Source organism: Balaenoptera borealis (genome assembly GCF_965194805.1).
Source record: "Balaenoptera borealis genome assembly, chromosome: 13".
Classification (NCBI taxonomy): Eukaryota; Metazoa; Chordata; class Mammalia; order Artiodactyla; family Balaenopteridae; genus Balaenoptera; species Balaenoptera borealis.
The window spans coordinates 6,035,017-6,054,886 of NC_138870.1; the positions used below are offsets into that span (position 1 = coordinate 6,035,017).

The 19,870-nt window shown below is 50.1% G+C and overlaps 1 protein-coding gene across 8 annotated transcripts in view; it reads right to left on the reverse strand.

Moving 5' to 3' along the window:
• Positions 1-657: 657 nt before the first annotated feature.
• Positions 658-19,870, reverse strand: part of ANO2 (anoctamin 2) — a 350,657-nt gene continuing 331,444 nt past the window's right edge. For all 8 annotated transcript variants that reach the window (XM_082349769.1, XM_082349772.1, XM_082349775.1 and 5 more), the window contains 5 exons: positions 15,591-15,743; positions 15,162-15,214; positions 13,019-13,200; positions 3,440-3,545; positions 658-1,572 (listed from right to left, as the gene is read on the reverse strand). In XM_082349769.1, the coding sequence (XP_082205895.1) occupies positions 1,300-1,572; positions 3,440-3,545; positions 13,019-13,200; positions 15,162-15,214; positions 15,591-15,743 (767 nt within the window). In that variant the 3' untranslated portion in view covers positions 658-1,299. The remainder of the gene's footprint in view (positions 1,573-3,439; positions 3,546-13,018; positions 13,201-15,161; positions 15,215-15,590; positions 15,744-19,870) is intronic.

The window sequence follows — 19,870 nt, forward strand, 5'->3', positions numbered from 1 at the left end:
GATTTGGACAAGGAGGTAAAATGTTGAGAAAAGATGGTGGGCATGAACCTCAAAAACTAGAAAACCAACCTAAAACTTCAGCGTGTCCTTAAAGTAACCGACACCTCCTCTGGGGTGTGGCCCTCCCGGCAGCTTCCATTGTGACCAAGTTGTACGCTAGTCAGACTGACCTGCAGGGAACTGGGGCCAGGTCCCAAGGGAAGGGCCAGCGCACTGGTTCTGGTCAGCAGGTGGGTGGAGGTGTGTGAAAGGCGATGATAAATGACGTCTGGCCTTTGCTTCCAACTAGAAGATCTCCCCGCAGAGCTCGGGAGGCCGCTACCAATCAATGACGTGAGCTTTGCAAGAGGTGATCTCCGAACCATCCTGGGTTTGTCATTAATTCATGTATAAAATGGCAAGCCCCTCCTCCCATGCCCTCACACTTCCTGCCTCCCTTATCCTATTTCATATTTCTCATGATCGTCTGAAATGCTGTGCATTCATCAGCTCACTGTCTGACGTAACTGTCCCCAGAACCTAACTCGGCGCGGCGGGCTTTTGTCTTTTGTCCTCCGCTGTGTCTCTAGTCTGAGAACGATGCTTGGCACCCAGCAGGGGCGCCATAAACATCAGCAGGAAGCAAGAGAGAGAGAGCCCAAGACAAGGAGATGCATCTTTATAAAGAATGTTTCAATTTATTATTTTAAACCTGAACCTGCATAAAATGATGGCCAGTTGCATTTAGCTCAAAGCATCCCCATGACGTGAACTGGAGACAAGCCCAGGTCTGCATCTTTGCTCCTCACCATTGGGTCCAGAGGCCACAGCAATCAGCCACGGAACTTAATTTGCATCCACTGAGGCTGTGACAGTGATGCAGAGGGTTTTCTCAGGGTGATGGTGGGAAGGGGGGTGGTGATCACTTATGATGGGGCTGAAACAGGGCCTGGACTGTGCTTCTCATGGCCTGCGGCCACCGAAATTCGGGGACGGTATCTGAGGGGGCACAGGGCAGGGCTCGAGGTGCCTGGGACTCTGGGCTGGAGAGACCCAATTCTTTCACCAGTGGATGCAAGAGCGGGTACCAATCCCCCAAAGGATACAGCTCAAAAGAGGACCTAAAAGAAACCCAAGCGTGAAGTTTCTGAGAAGCAGCATCATTCTCTTCCCTCCTGCGCCCATCCTCTGCCTCCTGTCGCTAATAATCTGTCCACACACACACACACACATACACACACACACACACGCCCTTCTCAAGGGCCCCTGAGGCCAGATCCTGCGCAAGGACGGACACGACACCGTGCTGGTCTCGGCTGCTCACACGCTGGTGTGCTGGGACCCCGAGGACGCGCTGCTGCCCGGCTGGCTCCAGGCCGAGGGCACTAGGCTGGCTGCCGGGCTCCTCCCGCTGCGACGGCCGGGGCCCCGGCCCCTCCAGGCAGCTTCCTCCATCAGCCTGAGCTTCTCGTGCTCCTCTTTCAGGAAGGAGTCCACAAACAGGCTCTTCTCACTCTTGATCTGGTCACTGATGTCAGTGGGGATGTCAGGGATCATCCAATGCACAAGGACGCTCAGGAACATCACCAGGTTCTTTGAGGGCCAGAAGGGGGGTGGTGAGAGGACAGGCGGGGCGGGAGGGCTCCACCGCCCCGGGGCAGGCGGGGTGGGCAGGGGTGAGGGCACAGACCCCAGACCCGGGGAGGCAGGGGGCCTCTGGGTTCCTCTGGCTCCTCAGCCGACTAGCGGCTGATCTCAGCCAACGAGCATCACTGCCCCTTGGGGTCCCCGGGTGACAGTGGAGTAGGGACCGCGCCCATCTCCCAGAGCCCCCCTCCCATGCACGGCCAGACAGTGTTAACTGGCTTCTTCCCCTCCGCCCCCTGCCCCCATGTGTCCTGTTCTTGCCTCCAGGATCCGGGCTCCAGAGCTTTCAAGAAAGCAGCCGTAACGCCCAACGGCCCCTGCAGGGCTCTCCCTGAACCAACCACCCCTCTCTTCTTCCCAACTGTCCCTCCGTCCCCATATCGGAGGTGGACCCTTGGTTTCTGCACTGACTTCTGACCTCAGCCAACCCCACGTTCTGGTCTCACCGCCTGCCTGGGCCCTGCCTCAAAGGGCCTGCATCGGTTCTGAGGTTTCGTGCACATCTGGAAGTGCCTTCCTTCCCCCCAGTAAGCCACCTCCCCTCCCTTCCTGGGAGCGTTTTCTATTTAAGTGGGTGAAGACGTGCTGCAGTGCCGGCACCGCCCGCTAAAGGGCGGCTCCTCGTATGCTCCGGCTCCCAGGCCTTCCACACGCTGCCCCTCACCCTCCAGCTGTAGTTTCCTCTGCCTGCCCATCTTATGCTCGCACGCCCCCTCTCCTTAGACCTGGAGGACAGTGACAGCCCAAGAGATATCAGAGCCCCGCCATCTGTCTTCCATGCTCTGAACCCACCCCCAGCTCAACCTTGAACTCTGCGTGCTCCCAGGGCCCAGGGAAGACCTGGGGGAACCAAGGGCTGCTCCCAGAGGCTGCCGGGTGCCATAAGTGACCTGGAGCTGCTTGGTCAAGTCAGACACTGGCCTTTTAAACCAAGCCCTCTTGGGGAGTGAAAGTGACATGTGACACGTGGTAAAGTAAGGACGGGCTTCTGCAGGCGGGGCAGCCAAGGGACAGGTGACGATCGGGCACACATATCGCCTCATCTCTCCAGAGGAAGAATGCCTGCTTCTCCAAGTGAAAGACTAGCCTCCGGGGTGGGGGGTGGGGGGGCTTCTTCACTTCCTGGGCTGGGGGCCGGGGGCAGGATACCTTAGAGCCCTCCAGGGACCTGCCTTCAGGGAATACAAAAGCCTGGGGGTAGGGGTGGCGATGGGAAAGGGATCTGGACTGGTGCCCCAGCCCTGCTCCAAGGCTAGCAGGACCCCAGTGGGAACGGTGGGCCTCGAGCCTGGAGAATCTCGGCGACGCAATTGTAGCTTCGGCTATTGTGGGAGATAGGAATCGTCAGCTCAGGTTTGCTATTCACCCTGGGCTGCCGGGGGGCTCTGGGGGCCTTTCCCACCAGGTGTCTCAGGGGCCGAAACAACACAATAAAGGAGGGGCGAGAGCTGGAAGAAAGGGTCAGAACTCAAGGCCTTTCTTGGGTGCGGAGACCAGGTGGGACGGTCTGTCTGCCTTCGAGGTGAGGCTCTGGTCTCCCATGCGGTTCCCCACTTTCTGGTCTTGGGTTTAACTGGGAATCAATCTCCACCCTGCACCTTACTCCACATTTGTCTTGTAACCTTACTCTACTTTATCCTCCTTCTGCAAATCCATCCGTTAATGAAAGCCCTCACCCAGGGAAGGGTCTCAGGGCTGCCTGCCGCACGTGAAGGCCCCTGAGTCACAGAGAGCCCTGAAAACCCGGAGACGGGGCCATCTGTACCCCTGCAGCCCGGATCCTGACCCGCTGTGCCTTATCTGAACAACTCACCTGGAAGATTATGACAAAAGCCAGACGGGCAGACAGAACGGACCAGTACTGCTTGGAAAACTCATATGGGTTCAGGGCCCAGGGCGGCTCCCGGTAATCCTTAAACCTGTCCAAAGAAAAAGGCCATGTGACGACTGGGAAGAGATGGAGGGAAGGAGCTACTTCTCTGGTGCAACCTCAAAGGTCAAAGCAGCAGGCAAACCCCTGGCTCTCAGACTTGGGGGGGGTAGGAGGCAGAGGTGAGGAGTCCACGGCCCAGCCAACAACGTCCAAAAAAGGACCAAAGTCCACAAAAGCCAACATCAGCCTAGAAGTGGCTTTCTTACTCTCTCCAATATCCCCAGAAGCTTCCTCTGGATTCTCCTTCCAGAGGAGCCCAGCAATCATGAGAGGAACCCAGGACTATGAAGCCATCCTGGCTCCACTAGCCTGTGGGCTCTGAGGGGCGGGAGACCCCCGGACACCACGCACACTGCTCCGCAGCCCGGGGCTCAGTGAAGACACAGGTGCCGGCAGACGGTCAAGGGTGTCCTCCCCAGCCGGCTGCTCTGGGACCACGGCCATGAGAGGGGCCGGCTTCGCTTGATGGCTGATTCAGAGCAAGCTGAAGGCTGAGTGAATTTTGGGAGGAGGGCAGTGGTATGACTCACGGTTGGGCAGTATCCCCTTTCACTAACCATCTTTATCACCTGCCCATGTGGTTTAAGAAATAAAATGTCAGTGGCTGACGTGAGCTCAGACCATGGAGAGGTCTAGGGCTTGTCCGAGCTGTTGCCTTTTCCCCCCATCTTGGGATGACTCATGTTAAAAACGGCGTATTTTCTCAGACTCCCTTTTTTTTCTAAGCCTGGAAAAATAACAAGAGTTGGTACAGAAGAATTATGCCCCTTCACGGAACTGTTTTCTCCATGGAATTCAACAAATCTTCGATGCTCAGTAAAAGCAAAACAAGCCGGACTGAAGCAAGAGGTGGGGTGGCATCAGGCCACCAAGCGGGGTGCACGGCTGCTGAGGAAGGCAGGGAGGGAACTCTGTCTCAGGAGGGGCCCGGAAGGAAAACAAGCATAGCCTGAACGTGCAGTGTGCGTCCATCCCGAAGCAAGGAGCTTTTCTGGAGGTTTCCTCATTTCACAACAAGATCCTCAGGAAGGCATGGATATCCCTGTATAACCCAGGAGGAAACTCAGGCTCAGAGAAGTTCAATGATTGGCCAGCAAGGGGTGGAGTCAAGGTGAGAATCCAAGTCTGCCGGAATCTGGGCTTTTCTCCTATTGTCGGAAAGCTCCTGACTACCAGCTGCTGTTCGGGGTAGGGGATTCCGCAGCGGGTTCTCTCTGAACCTTCCTCTGTGCTGAATGAACCCGCTGCTCTAAAGGATCCTCACAGAAGCACAGTGGCTTTCGATGGCCCAAGAAGAGATAAGGGGAGAAGAGAAAAAAACAGAGGAAGATGAAAAGAGATGCAGGGAAAAAGGCAGAAGAAGTCACAGTGGAAGAGTCAGCCGCAGAAAGAGGCAAGCGGAGAGGTGGGTACTAAGCCCTGGACTAGGGTTGGGCGAGAGGCCAGGAGCTGCCCCCTCCTCACCCGGCTCCTCTCTCCCAACAGCTGATCACAGCTGTTGCAGGCCTGGTTTGACATCCGGATGCAATGCAAAGCTAACTGCAACCCAGCTAAACACCACGGGGTTCATCCTCGCCATCCTCGGCTGAGGACAGAAACACAGCCAGCTCCAGACCACGCCCGCTCATGGGAGAGAGGGAGGGTGTGGCCAAGGCAATAAGGACATTCGGGTGGGGAAAAAAACTCAGGCTCGCCCACCCTCCTGCTGTCCCCCCAAAACCCCATGGCAGAAGGGAATTTATCTTGCTTTTCTCAAGACCTCTGGAGGAGGGGTGATACACGCGCCCCCCCCTACTTTTCACCGCGAGGAAATCCCTCCCCAGGTCTAGCCCAATCCCTGCTGCTGCTGCAAAGTTCATTTCCCTTGTTTTCTAGCTCCATCGATGAGGGAACAGCTGCTCACTGACCTCAGTATGACAGCCATTGCTCACCCCTCTTTTTTATTTCCAGTCTGCAAAGAATCCATAAATAATCTAATTCTGGTCCCACTTCTGCTACTAACTCACTACAGCTTTTGGAAATGTCACTTTGCCCTCCCTGAGTGTCCAAAACATGTTCTGAATCTGGCAGGCACATCCATGTAATCAAGGATCTGGGAAAAGATTAACACACAGAAACGTCCAGAAAGCTCGACTTGCAATCCGTTTGTGCCAATGGACTAAGGGTGCTTTGTCAGTAACTACAGGGCAAGCTATGCCCAGAAAACAGCAACACGCAATTTAATGAATTATACATCTGTTCACATTTCTCTTTTCAAAGCTCACTTTTAAAAAAAACTGTGACCTGGAGTAAGCAATGTATTTTACATTAGTGCACACGTACATATGTATCACAGAAATAAAAATCACACACACACACTCATGCTTGCTGTGTGCTATGCACTGATATTTTCCTGTTCTCTGCTATCCTCTCCTATCCTCTCCTATCCTACTCTTTCAACTGCTGGTCATGACCCACTAAAGTGATTTCCTAACTCACTGATGAATTCATAGTTTGAAAAACACTGATTCCAGTAAGCCTCTGCCACCAGGTAGATGATTGCTTATTTACATTCCAATATAAGCTCAGATTTCAGAATTTAAAAAAAAAATTCATCCTAAGAAGTCAAGCGTATCAAATGTTTCTGAGTAATCAGAAGACACTAATTAAACAAAGAGATCATTAGTTTTAAGACTAGGAATGTCCAGAAAAGACAGGGTGGCTAGTGGACTTAACTGTGGTCAGCCTGGTGACAGCTGTCTGTCTATTTCGCTTCCAAGCCTAGAGCAGAGAACAACATTGGCAAAAGCACAGGCTTTGGAGTCAGCAGGTGAAGGCCTGATCCCACCCCCACTATTTCAGTTCTCCGTCCTCTAGACAGTTACCTAAAGATCTGATGGCCGGGATCCTTGTCCATAAAATGTGGACTTTCCATCTCACAAAGCTGTAACGAAGACCACTCAGCACACTACCAGACATATCAGAGGACTCAATAAATGGGAGCTGTTCTTTCTCCTTTAACCGAAGGCGACTTAAGAAATACGCGTCTTCTGTTCAAAGACGATGGAGCGTACACATCCCTGCTCCCAGTTCCCCTGGCTTTCCAGGAGGATTTCTGAGCACTCAAGCTCGGATGCTCCGATTTCCCATGATGCTGAGATGAATCAAAAAGAGAAAGCCAATGCCCAACTGCAGGGGGCTTCTCTCAGGCTCTAGGTCCAGGTAAATGGCGCAAAGCAGGCAAGCCTCAGGCTGATGGGAAGGAGAACTTCTGCTCCATTCCCATCAGCTCAAATGCTTCCCAAAGCACACCCTTTCCCCTGGTGTTGAGAGCTCTGGCTCTCCTGGGTGGCCAAGCGGTGGGGGAACCCCACATCTGCTCACTTCCTGCATCTGCTGGCTGGGATTGAAGCTCAGGGATATAATTTTAGGAACGGTTCCCAGATCTCACCCTCATCCGTTCAGTCTTCCTTTATTTTCTTTGAGCCTTAACATTGAGTTTGAGAGTTCCCTATAGTCTTGTAATAAGGAGAGTCTTCCAATAAAGAAATGACTAGAGTGTCTAAAAAGCATGTCTGCACTGGAGTGGCTGGGCCACTAATTGTAGGAACCCGAGAAAGTTATTCCACATCCCTGGACCTCAGTGTTCTAATTCACATGGAGCCAACAAAACGTGCATCACCATGCCGAGTGTATAGCAGGTGCACACGCGAGAGCCCTCTCAGCCCACCATGAGCAAATGAGCGCACGCGCATGTGTGTACGTGTGTGTGTGCACTGAATGTTAAAGGGAAACACAGTGAGCAGTAAAGAAGACAGCACACGTGAGTGTAATTTCTGGAGGCAGAAATGGACACAACGGTTTCTTCTGGGAGAGAATGACTGGGCTGGGGGCTGAGAAGAGGGGCTTTTCCTTTTATATGTATATGCACACATATATACACACACATATGCATATACACACATACATTATATAGAATTACTTTTATAATAAAAAGTTCATAATTTCAAAAGAGGGATGCGATTAATGGTAACATTCGGTTGACTCCAATATATCTTTATACTAAGCTTCCAGGAGCAAAGTTATAGTATTAAGTGAGGCAGACTCACATACGATAAGTAAAAGTGGTACAACAATCAACACTTTCTCAGCTTTAAAACTGCATTCATATTTTACCTAGATTGTTCTAACCCTATGAAATGATCACATTGAGTTGAATTTATACACTACCTAAAGAAACAAGGTTCCTATTAACTCAAAATATATTTCATTATTATAAAACGAGTCCGTGAAACATCTTAAAGGTTCTATAAGTTCATTTTTATGTTAATCCATGGAACAATGTCTGAGAAAGAGTCATATAAACGTGTCGCCGTGGCTACCGCTGGGAAGATGTCTAGGGCTGGGCAGGGCTGAGTGGAGGTGGGACAGAGTTGGAGAGGTTGCCTGTAATGTTCAGAACTTTTGCAGGAATAAAGTAATGTATTACATGTGTCATTCACTATTCTATTTTTACACTAAGTAGAAAGGAAGCTTTGGAGATTATTTATTCCAAGTCCCCACTTTTACAGATGGGGAAACTGAGGTGCACAGTGGGAAAAGAGACTCCTGGCTCAGACATCCCTTCCCATCCTACTTGCAGGGGTGACCAGTGACAGTGAAACTGGCCACAATTCGTCACAGTACAGAATCACTGCGGGCAGGAAGGGTGCCAACATAACAAACTGAGGGGTTGGTCACTGACATTCAGAAATGGCTTTTTTGTTTTAAATGATGTTTTAGTGACATTATAAATCAATTAGTAAATGCATTTCTCAACTCAAAACAGTGGTATGTAAAAAAAAAAAAAATTTAATAGTCCCAGTGGAAAGTAATGTCATATTAGTGCTGAACACAATGGCACACGATATTTTCGTACCATCTGAGCCGCTTAAAAGTGTCTTCTGTAATTGACCTTGAACAAGGGAAAACAGCACAGGCCATTACGAACTAATCAGGCCTGGGTTGATCCAGTGGTTGATAAAGATCAGGAAAGGCACCACCACGGAAAGCTGGCTCTCCCTCCGGTCTCGGCCAGAAACAGATGAGAGGCAGACAAACCCTGGAAGGGAACTCCCAGGCCTTGGGATAGGGAAGGACTTGGGTCCTGCAGAAAAACCTGCAAGAGCCATCCAAGGATGCTGTTTCGGGATGCTCACCATCTCCAAACAGAGCCAGTGGGTTGCCCAAGCCCAGGTGGGCTCCTTGAGCTCTCAGACCCGGGTCCCTGGCCGGGCCCCGCCCTACTGACCTCTATGCTCCACTCCGCTGAGCCAGGAGCCTGAGTCACCATCCAGCCTGTAGGATATAGTGGCCCCTTGACCCTGTCAAATGACCACTAATCATGCCTGCAGACTGACGTCACGGGGCTGTTTACGGAGCAGGCCGGCCGGGGGCAGTTAGATGGCTGAGGCAGACGTGGCTCCAAAAATGCTGGGAATGCATCTCAAATGGGCAGCCGGAGACTTGCCCTAAATTTTACTGCTATTTTTAAGATACCTCTATCCCTGGCGAGGCCGGACTGGAGCCGGAGACCTCAGTTTTATTTGACCACATTTATCTCCGGGGGTCACGGAGAGCTAAGAATAAGAAGGGTCATCGAGTTCCCAACACTATTTGCCAGAAAATCAGGACAAACTTTTCATTTCCCATCATGGGAGTGGTTCTAAACGTGGGCTTTGGGGCTAGTTCTAGCGTTGTCTGTGTTTCTCATAATCAATCTCTCTCTCCCTCTCCCCCCGGCCCCCTCCATCCCCCACCCCCTTCATTTCTATTTCTGACAGCTGCTGACAAATCCTGGCTTACAGAGACATCAGTAGTTTATGCCTCCATTTCATCAATCTCCAGAGACTATGGCGAGCCAGACAGGCCCACACGGCATGCGGTGAGTAGAACCTACCTGGGGTAGGTAGAGATTTTCATCAGCAATCCTCATCCACCTCGGATAGGTAGCCCCCAAAGTATACCCACTTGAGACGGCATAGCTAGATGATCCGATGACCCCGCTCTCCAGACACCTGCTTACATTTCAGACTAGGGCAGCTCTTTATTTTCAGTGTAACCCACTGGTCTCCACAGCGCAGTCAGAGATGATACCAGTGAGAAGTCCCTTCCATCCCCCCCTCCCCGCTCCCAGTGGCTCCCAGCGTCCTAAAGTGAGTCCACACACCCCCCCGTGACCGACGTGCTCTTCCTGGTCTGGCTTCTGTTTTTCTCCCCGCCTCAACTCTCTTAGCTCACCCCTCTCACTCCAGCCCTGACCACTGAGCACGATCTAGCCCCTCGACCTGGGACACCCTGTTCTCCCTGGACCTCTGTCACCACCTGACAGCCCCCTGCTGCCCATCACCGCTCCTCCCTCCCAGGCCAGCTTGTTTCCTGGAAACAATGGAGAGAAGAGTTATCAGGGCTTTACAGCTGGCTGGAAAGTCCAGTGACTCTGACGGTAGATATAGCAAAGCTCGATGTGATCCATGTGTGCTAATAACACCTGGTTTCCTGGGCACCTGTTGTTTTGGCTGAGTTGCATCCGTTCATCTTGACTTCAGATCTCAGAGGAGGAGGGAACTACCTCCTAGTCTGAGATCACGTGCTTCAGATGGAGATCATTTTACCTCCTACCCCTAACCCCACAGCCCCAAAGACCATGGAAAGCATCACATTCTTCTGGCCACAGTGATCGGCTCTGGGTAGGAAGTGCGTACTAATCCCAGCCAACAAGCTGCAGCAAGACTTTTGTTGAGATTGTTGGGAAAGAAGTATAGGCTTTTTTTCCCACTGGACTCAGACACAGTAGGATACTGGCCTGTAGCTGCTGGCACTCATACAGTGCTTGAAACTACAGTCATCACTGACTACAGTAGGGTTGGAAGATGGAGAAAGATTTGGTTTGGGCAGATTGAATCAAATCTACCCAACTAGAACTACCCTCGACTTTCAATAGAGAGGCAGTAAAGTCCCTTTGTGTTTAAGCCAGTGTAAGCCACTGATATATCTGGAAAGCACATTCATAGTGTCACTGGAAGATGTGATGGTCAAGGACAAGGTCAGAGTCCCTTGGTGCTCTGGATAGACTTGTGCTTCGAGACCAACTAAAGGAACAGCGTTAGCCTTGCTTCCCCACATGACAAGTCACACTCGTGCTGCTCCCGCCTGCACGTGGGCATTGAAGCTTGTGTTCCTGGAGAGACGTGAGTCTTGCTTGCTGTCCGATCTGTTGCTAGAAGCCTCTGTGATCTTGGAAAACTCTTCAACTTTCTAAGCCTTGGTTTCTTTTTATGTAGAATGAGAGTTTCAACAAGATGATTTCTGTACCTTCCAGTTACAAAAATGATTTTGTCCTTCTCACTTTTCAGTGCCCGTTCGTTTAATGTGAAGGTGTTGACTGACTTCACGTACCCTGCTGGAGCAAATCTAGATGCTACCGGAAAAGGCCACCAGCTGGTCCAGACCCCACTGTACAGCGGATCTGCAGACCAAAATCCAGCACCATGGACAGACAGTCTGGCATGCCAGCGGTGGCCCCTGGGCAATGCAGGGTGGCAGCAAATCTGCCTGCTCCTGGCTCGAGTCCAAGAGTGAGACTCTTTACAGTCCCAGATGTGAAAATGCTAGAAACATCTAGGCTGTATGAATCAGTATCCGTGAATAAATGGACTTATCTATTCTTAGATCCGGTCCCTGATTTTGAGCCTTTCTGGTTGGCTAGTGTTAAACCCTAAAGTTATTGCTCCTGGGACCAGAATACCCTTCTATCTAAATCACATATTGGGAAGGTTGTTTAACTCAGTCATCTGGGTTGGGAAGACCAATGCGTTTTCTCCCTTTTGTGGTTCAGACTGAGTCCGAACCTAAGCAGCCACCTTACAAACGTCTGACCGTGGGTACCAAGGCATCCCAGGTGGGAAAGCATGACAGACACGCCCAGGGTCATCACTGCTGCAAACACAACCAGGGCACTGCTACTGCTTCTTCAATGGAGCACTAACGGCTTTTACATCAGACACTACTGGGGATGGTCCAAGAAAGCCCTACTTGTGTCCTTTGATACCTTTTTCTAGGTTTGGCCTTTGCTGCAGTTATTGTTCTGTTTACATATATGGGGTGTGATCTTGGATCGAGTCCTTTATGGAGACTATCACTTAACCAAGGTACAAAAGGGTTAAAGAATTTATTCCCCTCTGCTCTTTTTCTCTTTCTTTGTCCTTCTCTCGTAAGTAGTGGAGAGTTTTCTGTTTCTCAGCTTCAATGATCCCTGTGCTGACAAATTACAATCATGACGCTAACTTGGTCCTCTCAGGAATTCCAGCTATTCCCTCTAGGTGTTAGATGGAAACTGCCCCTTAGATTTCCGACCATCATTTTAAATGCAACATGATTGGAATCAAATTCATCTAACTTATTACAAATTAGATTCTCTTGGCATCTTCCCCACCCCTGTCAATGGACCCACAATTTCCCAGTCCTCTAGCTTCAGCCCAAACTTTGGAGTTATCCTTGACTCACACTCTCTCTCGTGTCTCTGGTACCCAGCTTTGTACCGTATGACATTAAGTAGCTCATCTTCTCCCTCCCTCTGAATTACTTCCACCTCTCTGGTCCATGCCTACCACCGGTCATGTCTGAATGATGTAGCACCTCAGCTGCCCTCCTTGAGTTAGCCCAATTCTAGCACATCTTCCTCTCTGAGACCGGATTAGTTTTCCTAAGCCCACACTTTAGCCTGTAATTCCCTGGCCCTAAAAAGTCCGTAACTTCCTATTGCATCACATTAAAATTCCTGTAAGATTTCAAGATTTCCCATTATCTACTTCATCCTACCTATTCAAATTCAACAATGCTTTGGCTTATACTACCCTAGGAGTTGCTCTTTATATTGTATTTCCTATATTATTCCCTATTATTATCTCCCAAGCGCTCTCCTTGCCAACTCCAGCAACTAGCCCCTAAGTGTTTAACACCCCAGATTCATCCCCACCCCCATGACCTGGCCCATGCTGACTCCATACCTAGGATACTCTCTCGTTTTGCCCTACAACTCCTCATGGCCCCTCCAAGAAGCCTACCCCCTTTCCATTCCAGCCTTCACTGTTCTCCTTCTGCTTCGAACACTCGTAAGGCTCATGGTCCATACTAGACACAATCACTGAATAACCTGCAGGGTCCTATCAGTTCTGTTTTCTTCCCAACCAGACCATAAACCAGACCTTCCCTTGATGGTAAGGACGAACCTATATACTTTTTTATGTGCTCCATGGTGCCTAGCAAAAGGCACTCAATAAATATTGGTCAATTCATTGCAATTGACTTGTAGGGATCTGGGGTTTGGGGGTAGGAGCCAGAAACAAAAGAGAATAATGATATAATTCTGAGTCACCCAGATAATTACTTGGACCTGCCGCTTCCAGCCCTGTGCTGCCCTCCTGCTCCCGATTACTTTACCTGCAGAACTGAACCTCCTGGTCAAACTGTGAGTTCTCGGGCTGCGTTCCCTCCTTCAGCTGGCTGACGTTGAAAAAGGAGAGGGTGTGGTTGACAAAGCCGTGCAGAGTCCCGTTGTGACTGTAGGAGTATTGATACACCAGGCGGGGGATGAAGTCAGAGGTGACCGCGATGACAAAAGCCTGGGGGTAGAACCACAAGCACCTGAGGAACTGGCAGGGTGGACACCATCCGGGTGACACAGGTCCATCTGCCTAAGAGACTGTCCCCTCCTGGGCTCTCCATCCAGAGGCGCTGCTCTGACGGATACCGAGTCCTTGTCCCTGAGCTCACAACACTGACTTACCTGGCTTTTCCATCTTTGATACAGGTAAGGAAACCCACAAGTCAGTGGCTGTCAAGAGAGTGAATTACAACCACCGAAGCAAAGGATGCTAAGCCAGTTTGGACCATTTGGTGAGGGAGGGCATGAATCATCTCTGAGATATCTGAATTGATGCTGGCATCGGTCATGCCAAAGCAGAGTGGAAGATTTTCTGAGAAGATTACTGATAGTGGTGAGAGGGCCACTTAAGTGTGACGGGCAAGGATACCAAAGGGCCATATATTGAATACATCTGCCCCTGAGGGACACGAGAAAGCCAGGAACACCAAGGATATGGTTCCACGGTGAACCTCAGTTTGACCATCATCTCTCAGCGCTTTTTAGCCCATTATGCAATGGAAGTCGCTCTTTCATCCATTTTGCTTAGAAAAAGTGAGACACGGAGAGGGAAGGAGTAGGTCCTGCTGGATGAAACGCACACACCCGACGTAGCGCCTGGTGTATCTAAGTTCTCTATAAATGTCTGTGGAGCAAACCAAACGATAAATGAACAACTGCCTGCTTGGATGAGGGGAGACTTTCTGCAAAGAAAATCTTAAATCTTTTTGGCAGGTGTTTATACTGTCCTCGGCACCAACAATTAAAGCCCTTTTAAAAAAATGCGGTTTAGGTATTGTTTTCTAAATGTATATATGAGTGTGCATGGCCATAACTATATTTGAGAGTAACGGACTTCTAGTAATCACAGCTGTAATTAACAGAGCACGGGCCATATGTCCTTTCATCATCCCATTTAATTTCCAGACTGATCCGATTTGGTGAGACTCTTATTCTCTCCCATTTCTTACAGACAAGAAGTCTTAGAACGGCCAGGGAAGTAAAACGTCCTGTCATTCTGTTGTAGATGAAAAGCGCTTGGTACTCAGGGGCTCTTTTCTAGAAGACACAACTCCAAAGTAGCTACTGATCAAACTGCACCTAATTTCTCAGCCTTGAGACGTGCACTTCCTACATCAAACATCCCACGTGTGACGGGCTGATCCCCTCTGCCTCTCTGCACACCTCGTGCCATCTCACGTGTTTTAGTCGGTAGCCAGGTCACGGCCAGAATCAGTGTTTCTCTCCCAAGGGAAAGGGGGCTGTGGCTTTCTTGATGTGCGCTGAGCTGGCAGATATTGTCTCGGGAGATGCAAGAGGAGGCCCTGCCTGGCCACCATCCGTATGGAACGCAGACGCCAAAGGAGCTGCTGGCTTGGGCCCAGCAGGATTTCCTCTGAAATGTGGACACGTCTGGCAAGGCAGTTAAGGAGGTCAGAGCAGAGAGGACCCCTCTTCTTCCACATCCTACCTTAACCAAGCAGCGCCAGGGATAATTAAGACTTTACATTGACAGCTCGGAGAAACGGTAATTAGGAACTGCAGCCTGGGCGATGCTCCAGGTATCGTTCAGCTCCGGGGTAGAAAAAGAAAGGAAAGGGATGGCTAGATATGTGCAGTTCTCTCCTCGTGATTCTTGGCTCCGAGGAAAGATCTGATCTGGACTCTTAAGGCCAAGGTACGCATTCTGGTGGGTAACTGCCTTTCTTGCTCTCAGCGAAATGAACGACAGAGCTGCACACCTCTGGCAACAGCCTGATGACTTAGAAGGCGTGTACGCGATATTAACGGGGGGGCGGGGAGTGGGTGGGCGCTGTCTTAACCAGAGCTCCAAATGGAAGAAGCTGGGAGGTAACAGGACAGGTTTCCCGCCCTGAGGACCTCAGCTCCCCTGGAAAGCCCTTCCCACAGAACGAGGGTGTCATGAAAGCAAGCACTTACATTGATGATAACAGAGAACTTGCCGATGCCCGAGAGGATGTCAAACCAAATCCCTGTAAGACGGGGAAAAAAAGGGCGTCTGGCTCACTCCTGCCCTCAGCCCAGGGATGACAAGACTGCAGTCAGAGTGCCGCCTTGCAGGCAAGTTACCAGCGGAGCTCTGCCGGGTCCCCCAGGGATAGGCTTGTCTGGAAAGGCTTAGGTGCACCCCTGTCTGCAAAGCAGGGGGCCAGTGGGGGGAGGGGGGATACCGTGGCCTCCAGCACCTGAGGAGATGAGGATGAGGGGCTCGAAGGGGTGGTAAGGGATGCTCCAGCCCTCCGGATGCCCGACATAGTGTGGGGGGGGGCGGCCAGGGAGACAGGGGGAGGGTCGGAGGGAGGGGACGGGGATGGGCTGCATCGCCTCTGAGTGACGCAGGGGACAGACCGATATCTTTGGTTCGCACAGCATCTGGCCGCCTCAGCTCCGTAACGAACTTCTTCGCATCAAGCCGCACTTCAATGACGTTGTTGAGGAGCGCGAACACCGGCGCCAGAGGAAAGGAGGCCACAAAGAGGGTGACAAAACCAAACTGGACGACTAAGAGAGAGAAGAGCACAAGAGACAGAAAGATTTAGATGTATGCCTGCCTTGCAGCTCTGGCCCCTGTCTTTTCTGACCGGGGTCTCTTGTCCACCTTGGGCTCAGGCTCCCTTTCCGTCCTGCCCCACAAGTGGGGCATTTCTTTCTCAGCACCCGCAGGCCTGGCAGTCAGTGCCATCACTTAGGTGCAAAGCTCTGTTGAGTTGAGAAGATACGAGAAAAGGAAAAGTCTCCACCCCTTCCTTTCCATTACCTTTTATCTCCAGTCACTAATCCTGGTCATTGAACTCAGAGGTTAACAAACTTCTTCAGCAAAGGTCCGGATAGCGAATATTTATTTTTAATTTGAACTTTAGTTAATTTACAATGTTGTGTTAGTTTCTGGTGTACAGCAAAGTGATTCAAACTGAATCATATATATATATATGCATATATATATCTTCTTATATAGATATGTATTTTTTTCAGATTCTTTTCCATTATAGGTTTTTTTTATGTTGTGTCCATTATAAGTTATTATAAGATATTGAATAGAGTTCCCTGTGCTATAGAGTAGGACTGCGTTGTCTATCTATGTTATATATAGTAGTTTGTATCTGCTGATCCCAAACTCCTAATTTATCCCTCCCCCCAACACTTTCCCCTTTGGTAACCGTAAGTTTGTTTTCTGTGTCTGTGAGTCTGTTTCTGTTTTATAAATAAGTTCATTTGTATTATTTGTTAGATTCCACACGTAAGTGATATCATATGATGTTTGTCTTTCTCTGTCTCACTCACTTCACTTAGTATGATCATCTCTAGGTCCATTCATGTTGCTGCCAGTGGCGATATTTCATCCTTTTTTATGGCTGAGCAGATAGTAACTATTTTTGTATGGTCCTGTCATAATGAGCTAACTCTGCCATTGCGCAGTGAGAGCAGCTGTAGACAAACGTAGGCCAGCGGGCTTGGTTGGGTTCCAATAAAACTTTATTTACAAAAGCAGTAAATAAAGTGGGCTGGATTTGTTTGCCAAGCCCTGATGTAACTTCAAAACCATCTCCCAAAGTTGGCCTCTTCTTCCCCTATCCGCAGTCTCTGTCTTTATTTAGAAGGTGGATTCATTCATCACACATGTACCGAGAGCTCCGTGAATGTCAGGCACTGTGCAAAGTCTTTAAGGAGGCAAAGGTCTGGACCCACCTTCAAAGGTCTGGACCCGCCTTCAAGGACCCGCCTTCAAGGAGCCTTCAAGAGAGAGGAATGTACAAAGATGTGCAAGGAGACTTCACGTGTGCCAAGAGAGAAGGCAGGATGTACCAGACAGAGCGGAGGCCGCAAGGAGAGGGCTCAAGCCTGCTCCGCGTGGGGACTGAGGGGAGTCTCCAGAAGGACACCTAAGCTTAGACTTGAAGGATGGGCCTGTCACTGCAGGCAGAGTGCATTACAGACTGCATCCAACCCCGGAAGCAGTGCGGGCAGAGGAGTGGAGGCGGCCTGTGCCGATCAGACGGCGTAGGGAGTCCAGGCCCCCATCGTTTCTACCTGGACAATTGCATCCACCTCCTACCTGGTTTCCCTGTGACCGATCCGCACACACTTCTACATCTGTTCAGCCCCAAGCACCCAGTAATCCGATCCCATCACTTAACCTACTCACAAGCATTTCAGCTGGCTCCCCTCTGTTTACTGGATATCTTATCTTGGGACACAGGGACTGGACCATCTGCACCCAAGCTACCTCTCTAGCCCCGCCTCCCAGAATCTCTCCACAACCATCATGCTTCTGCCTTCCCGGACTCTGAGCTTCTCACCCTCCGGATTTCTCCCCAGACATGTCAGCTCCTTCCCTTCGATGGCACACGAGGGAAGGAGCTAGCAAACTCCTATGCGCCCCCAAGAACAGTCAAATGCCATCTCCTTGGTGAAGCCTGTTATCCCCTCCACTCCTTCCCCACCCTCTGTTACAGCCGCCACTGTGCACCGCTGTGATCCGTCTACCCACATGCCTTCATTTCCCGCTAGAAAGGCAGGGCCCCATCCCTTGTAGGGGCTCAGTACGGATTTGCTGATGCAAAGTCAGACCTGAGTCTCAGGAAAGTCAGTCTAATAGGACTTCCCTTCTTATTTAAGGCAAGTTATTTAACTTCTCCGCATCTTAGTCACTCCAGTTATAAATTGAGGATAATAACGGTACCCACCAAATAGGCTGACAAAACGGTAAATGATATCGCATACACACAGTGCTCAAAACGATGTCTGCCACTTAATAACTGTCCAATAATGTTACCTGTTATGTGTACTGTTACTCTTATTGGAGTGCAGATAGCTGCAATGTATCCTGCATATGGACCCCTTAGACACACGTTTAAGGTGCAAACCCTGAGGGAGAGTCAGGAGGCCTGACTTCGAGCCCCGGATATGTTTCTCACCAGCCCTAGGTCCCTGGGCAATTCTCTCTGTTTCATTGGGCTTCAGCATCCTCATCTTTAAGTTGAAGACACCGGTTTAAATTCCCTTCAGGTCTGATTTGCTGTGATGCTGTAATTCTTATTCTCTTGGACAAATGTCAAGATTCTAGGATATCCAAGTAAAGAATGAAAGACCAGGATCCAAACTTAAATTAATGAAATGAAATGAAATGAAATGAAATAAAATAAAAAGTATTCACAGAGGGATAAGCCTAACCACAGCAGAAGGTTCAAGACACGGAGCACGTGTAGAACTTCACCCAGCACAACTGCTTTTGATTTGGCCCAAGGTTGAGGGCTAAGGCTCCTGCTGACCCAGCTCTATCACAGCCACGGTCCTGGAAGCCCAGTGGATTCTCGGCAGGCCCTACGAGACCAGCAGCTGCCAGTTGGTGACAAGACGTACCAGAAGGCACAGATTTGGCAAGGCCGGGTCCTTGGAATGACCGCCTGGCTAGCTAGCTGGCCGAAGGGGAGAAGAAATCTTCCCAAACAAGCTCTGGGAGCCAGTTCAAAATGCAGGGTCTATCATGTCTCTTAAAGGAGGCTTTGCTGAGTCAGGGGTGGGGTGAGGGCAATCGGGGGTGGAGGTGGATGGAATTAACAAGGAAAGCAAAACAGATGTTAGACTAGTTTTGTGAAACCTGTAAAATGCATGTCTGTATTTAAGTAGACAGATGAACATATCTTTATTTCTGGAGTTCTAAGTTGGTCTTCTTGATTCTAATGAGCTCAGGTCTACAGAGCAAATGTTCTTCTTATAAGTGACTTCCTCCGGCAGAACTGTTTAAACCCTCCAAAGCCCCCACGAGGACTTAGCAAGGCGACTGATGGGGCAGGGAAGGGGCAAGTTACCTCCGAGTGACTACAAATAGATACGGCATGCCCTCTCCACACTCATGCAAATGGCACTCAGAAATCCAATGTCCTTCCAGGAGCGTAGGAAAAAACAGGACTCTCCACTTCCTCAGCTTCCCTTCACATGAATTCCAAAGGCAGATCTGAACCCTCTCCTCTGAGGCTGCCCTGATGGTTTGCTTCTTCACCTTCACAAACTCTCCATCACAGGGTCCCTCTCTGTCCACACAATTTCCAGTGGTGACTCGACGCTAATAGTGCCCATAAGTGATCCCAACATCGTAACATGTCTCTTCTCTTTCCTCTTCCAGGCACGCCTGTGTGTTCAGCACCAGACAACCTCAAGAGCGTGGACTCAGCAAAGGCCAGTGATGGCCACAGTCCTGTGCCTCTTCTGATGTTACTACAGGGTATCCTGGGCCAAGGGAAACCACCCTCTGAAGATGTCCCATTGCTGCAGGTGTTGCCTGCTTGGACTGGGTACACTGCCTATTTCCAGGAGTCAACCCAAAGAGGCAGAAACAAAGAGGAAGCTTTGTTTCATCTTGGGGAGAAAAAACCCCACAAAACCATAAACCTCTGGCATACAAATGTCAACTCCAAGACTTGCTTTTTTTGGTCAGAGGTCTAAATGCTGTATCAGATGGGCGTCCTTCCGAGGTCACTTTAGAGGACACAATGATACCAGCCTTCACCAACACCAAGACTGGCTTCTAAAAATAGCCAGCCTCCAAGAGGCTAAGAGCAAGGCCGGAAATCCTCACTGGGCTGCATAATACAAGCCAGCTTGGCTCGACCAATAACAGATTAAACCTG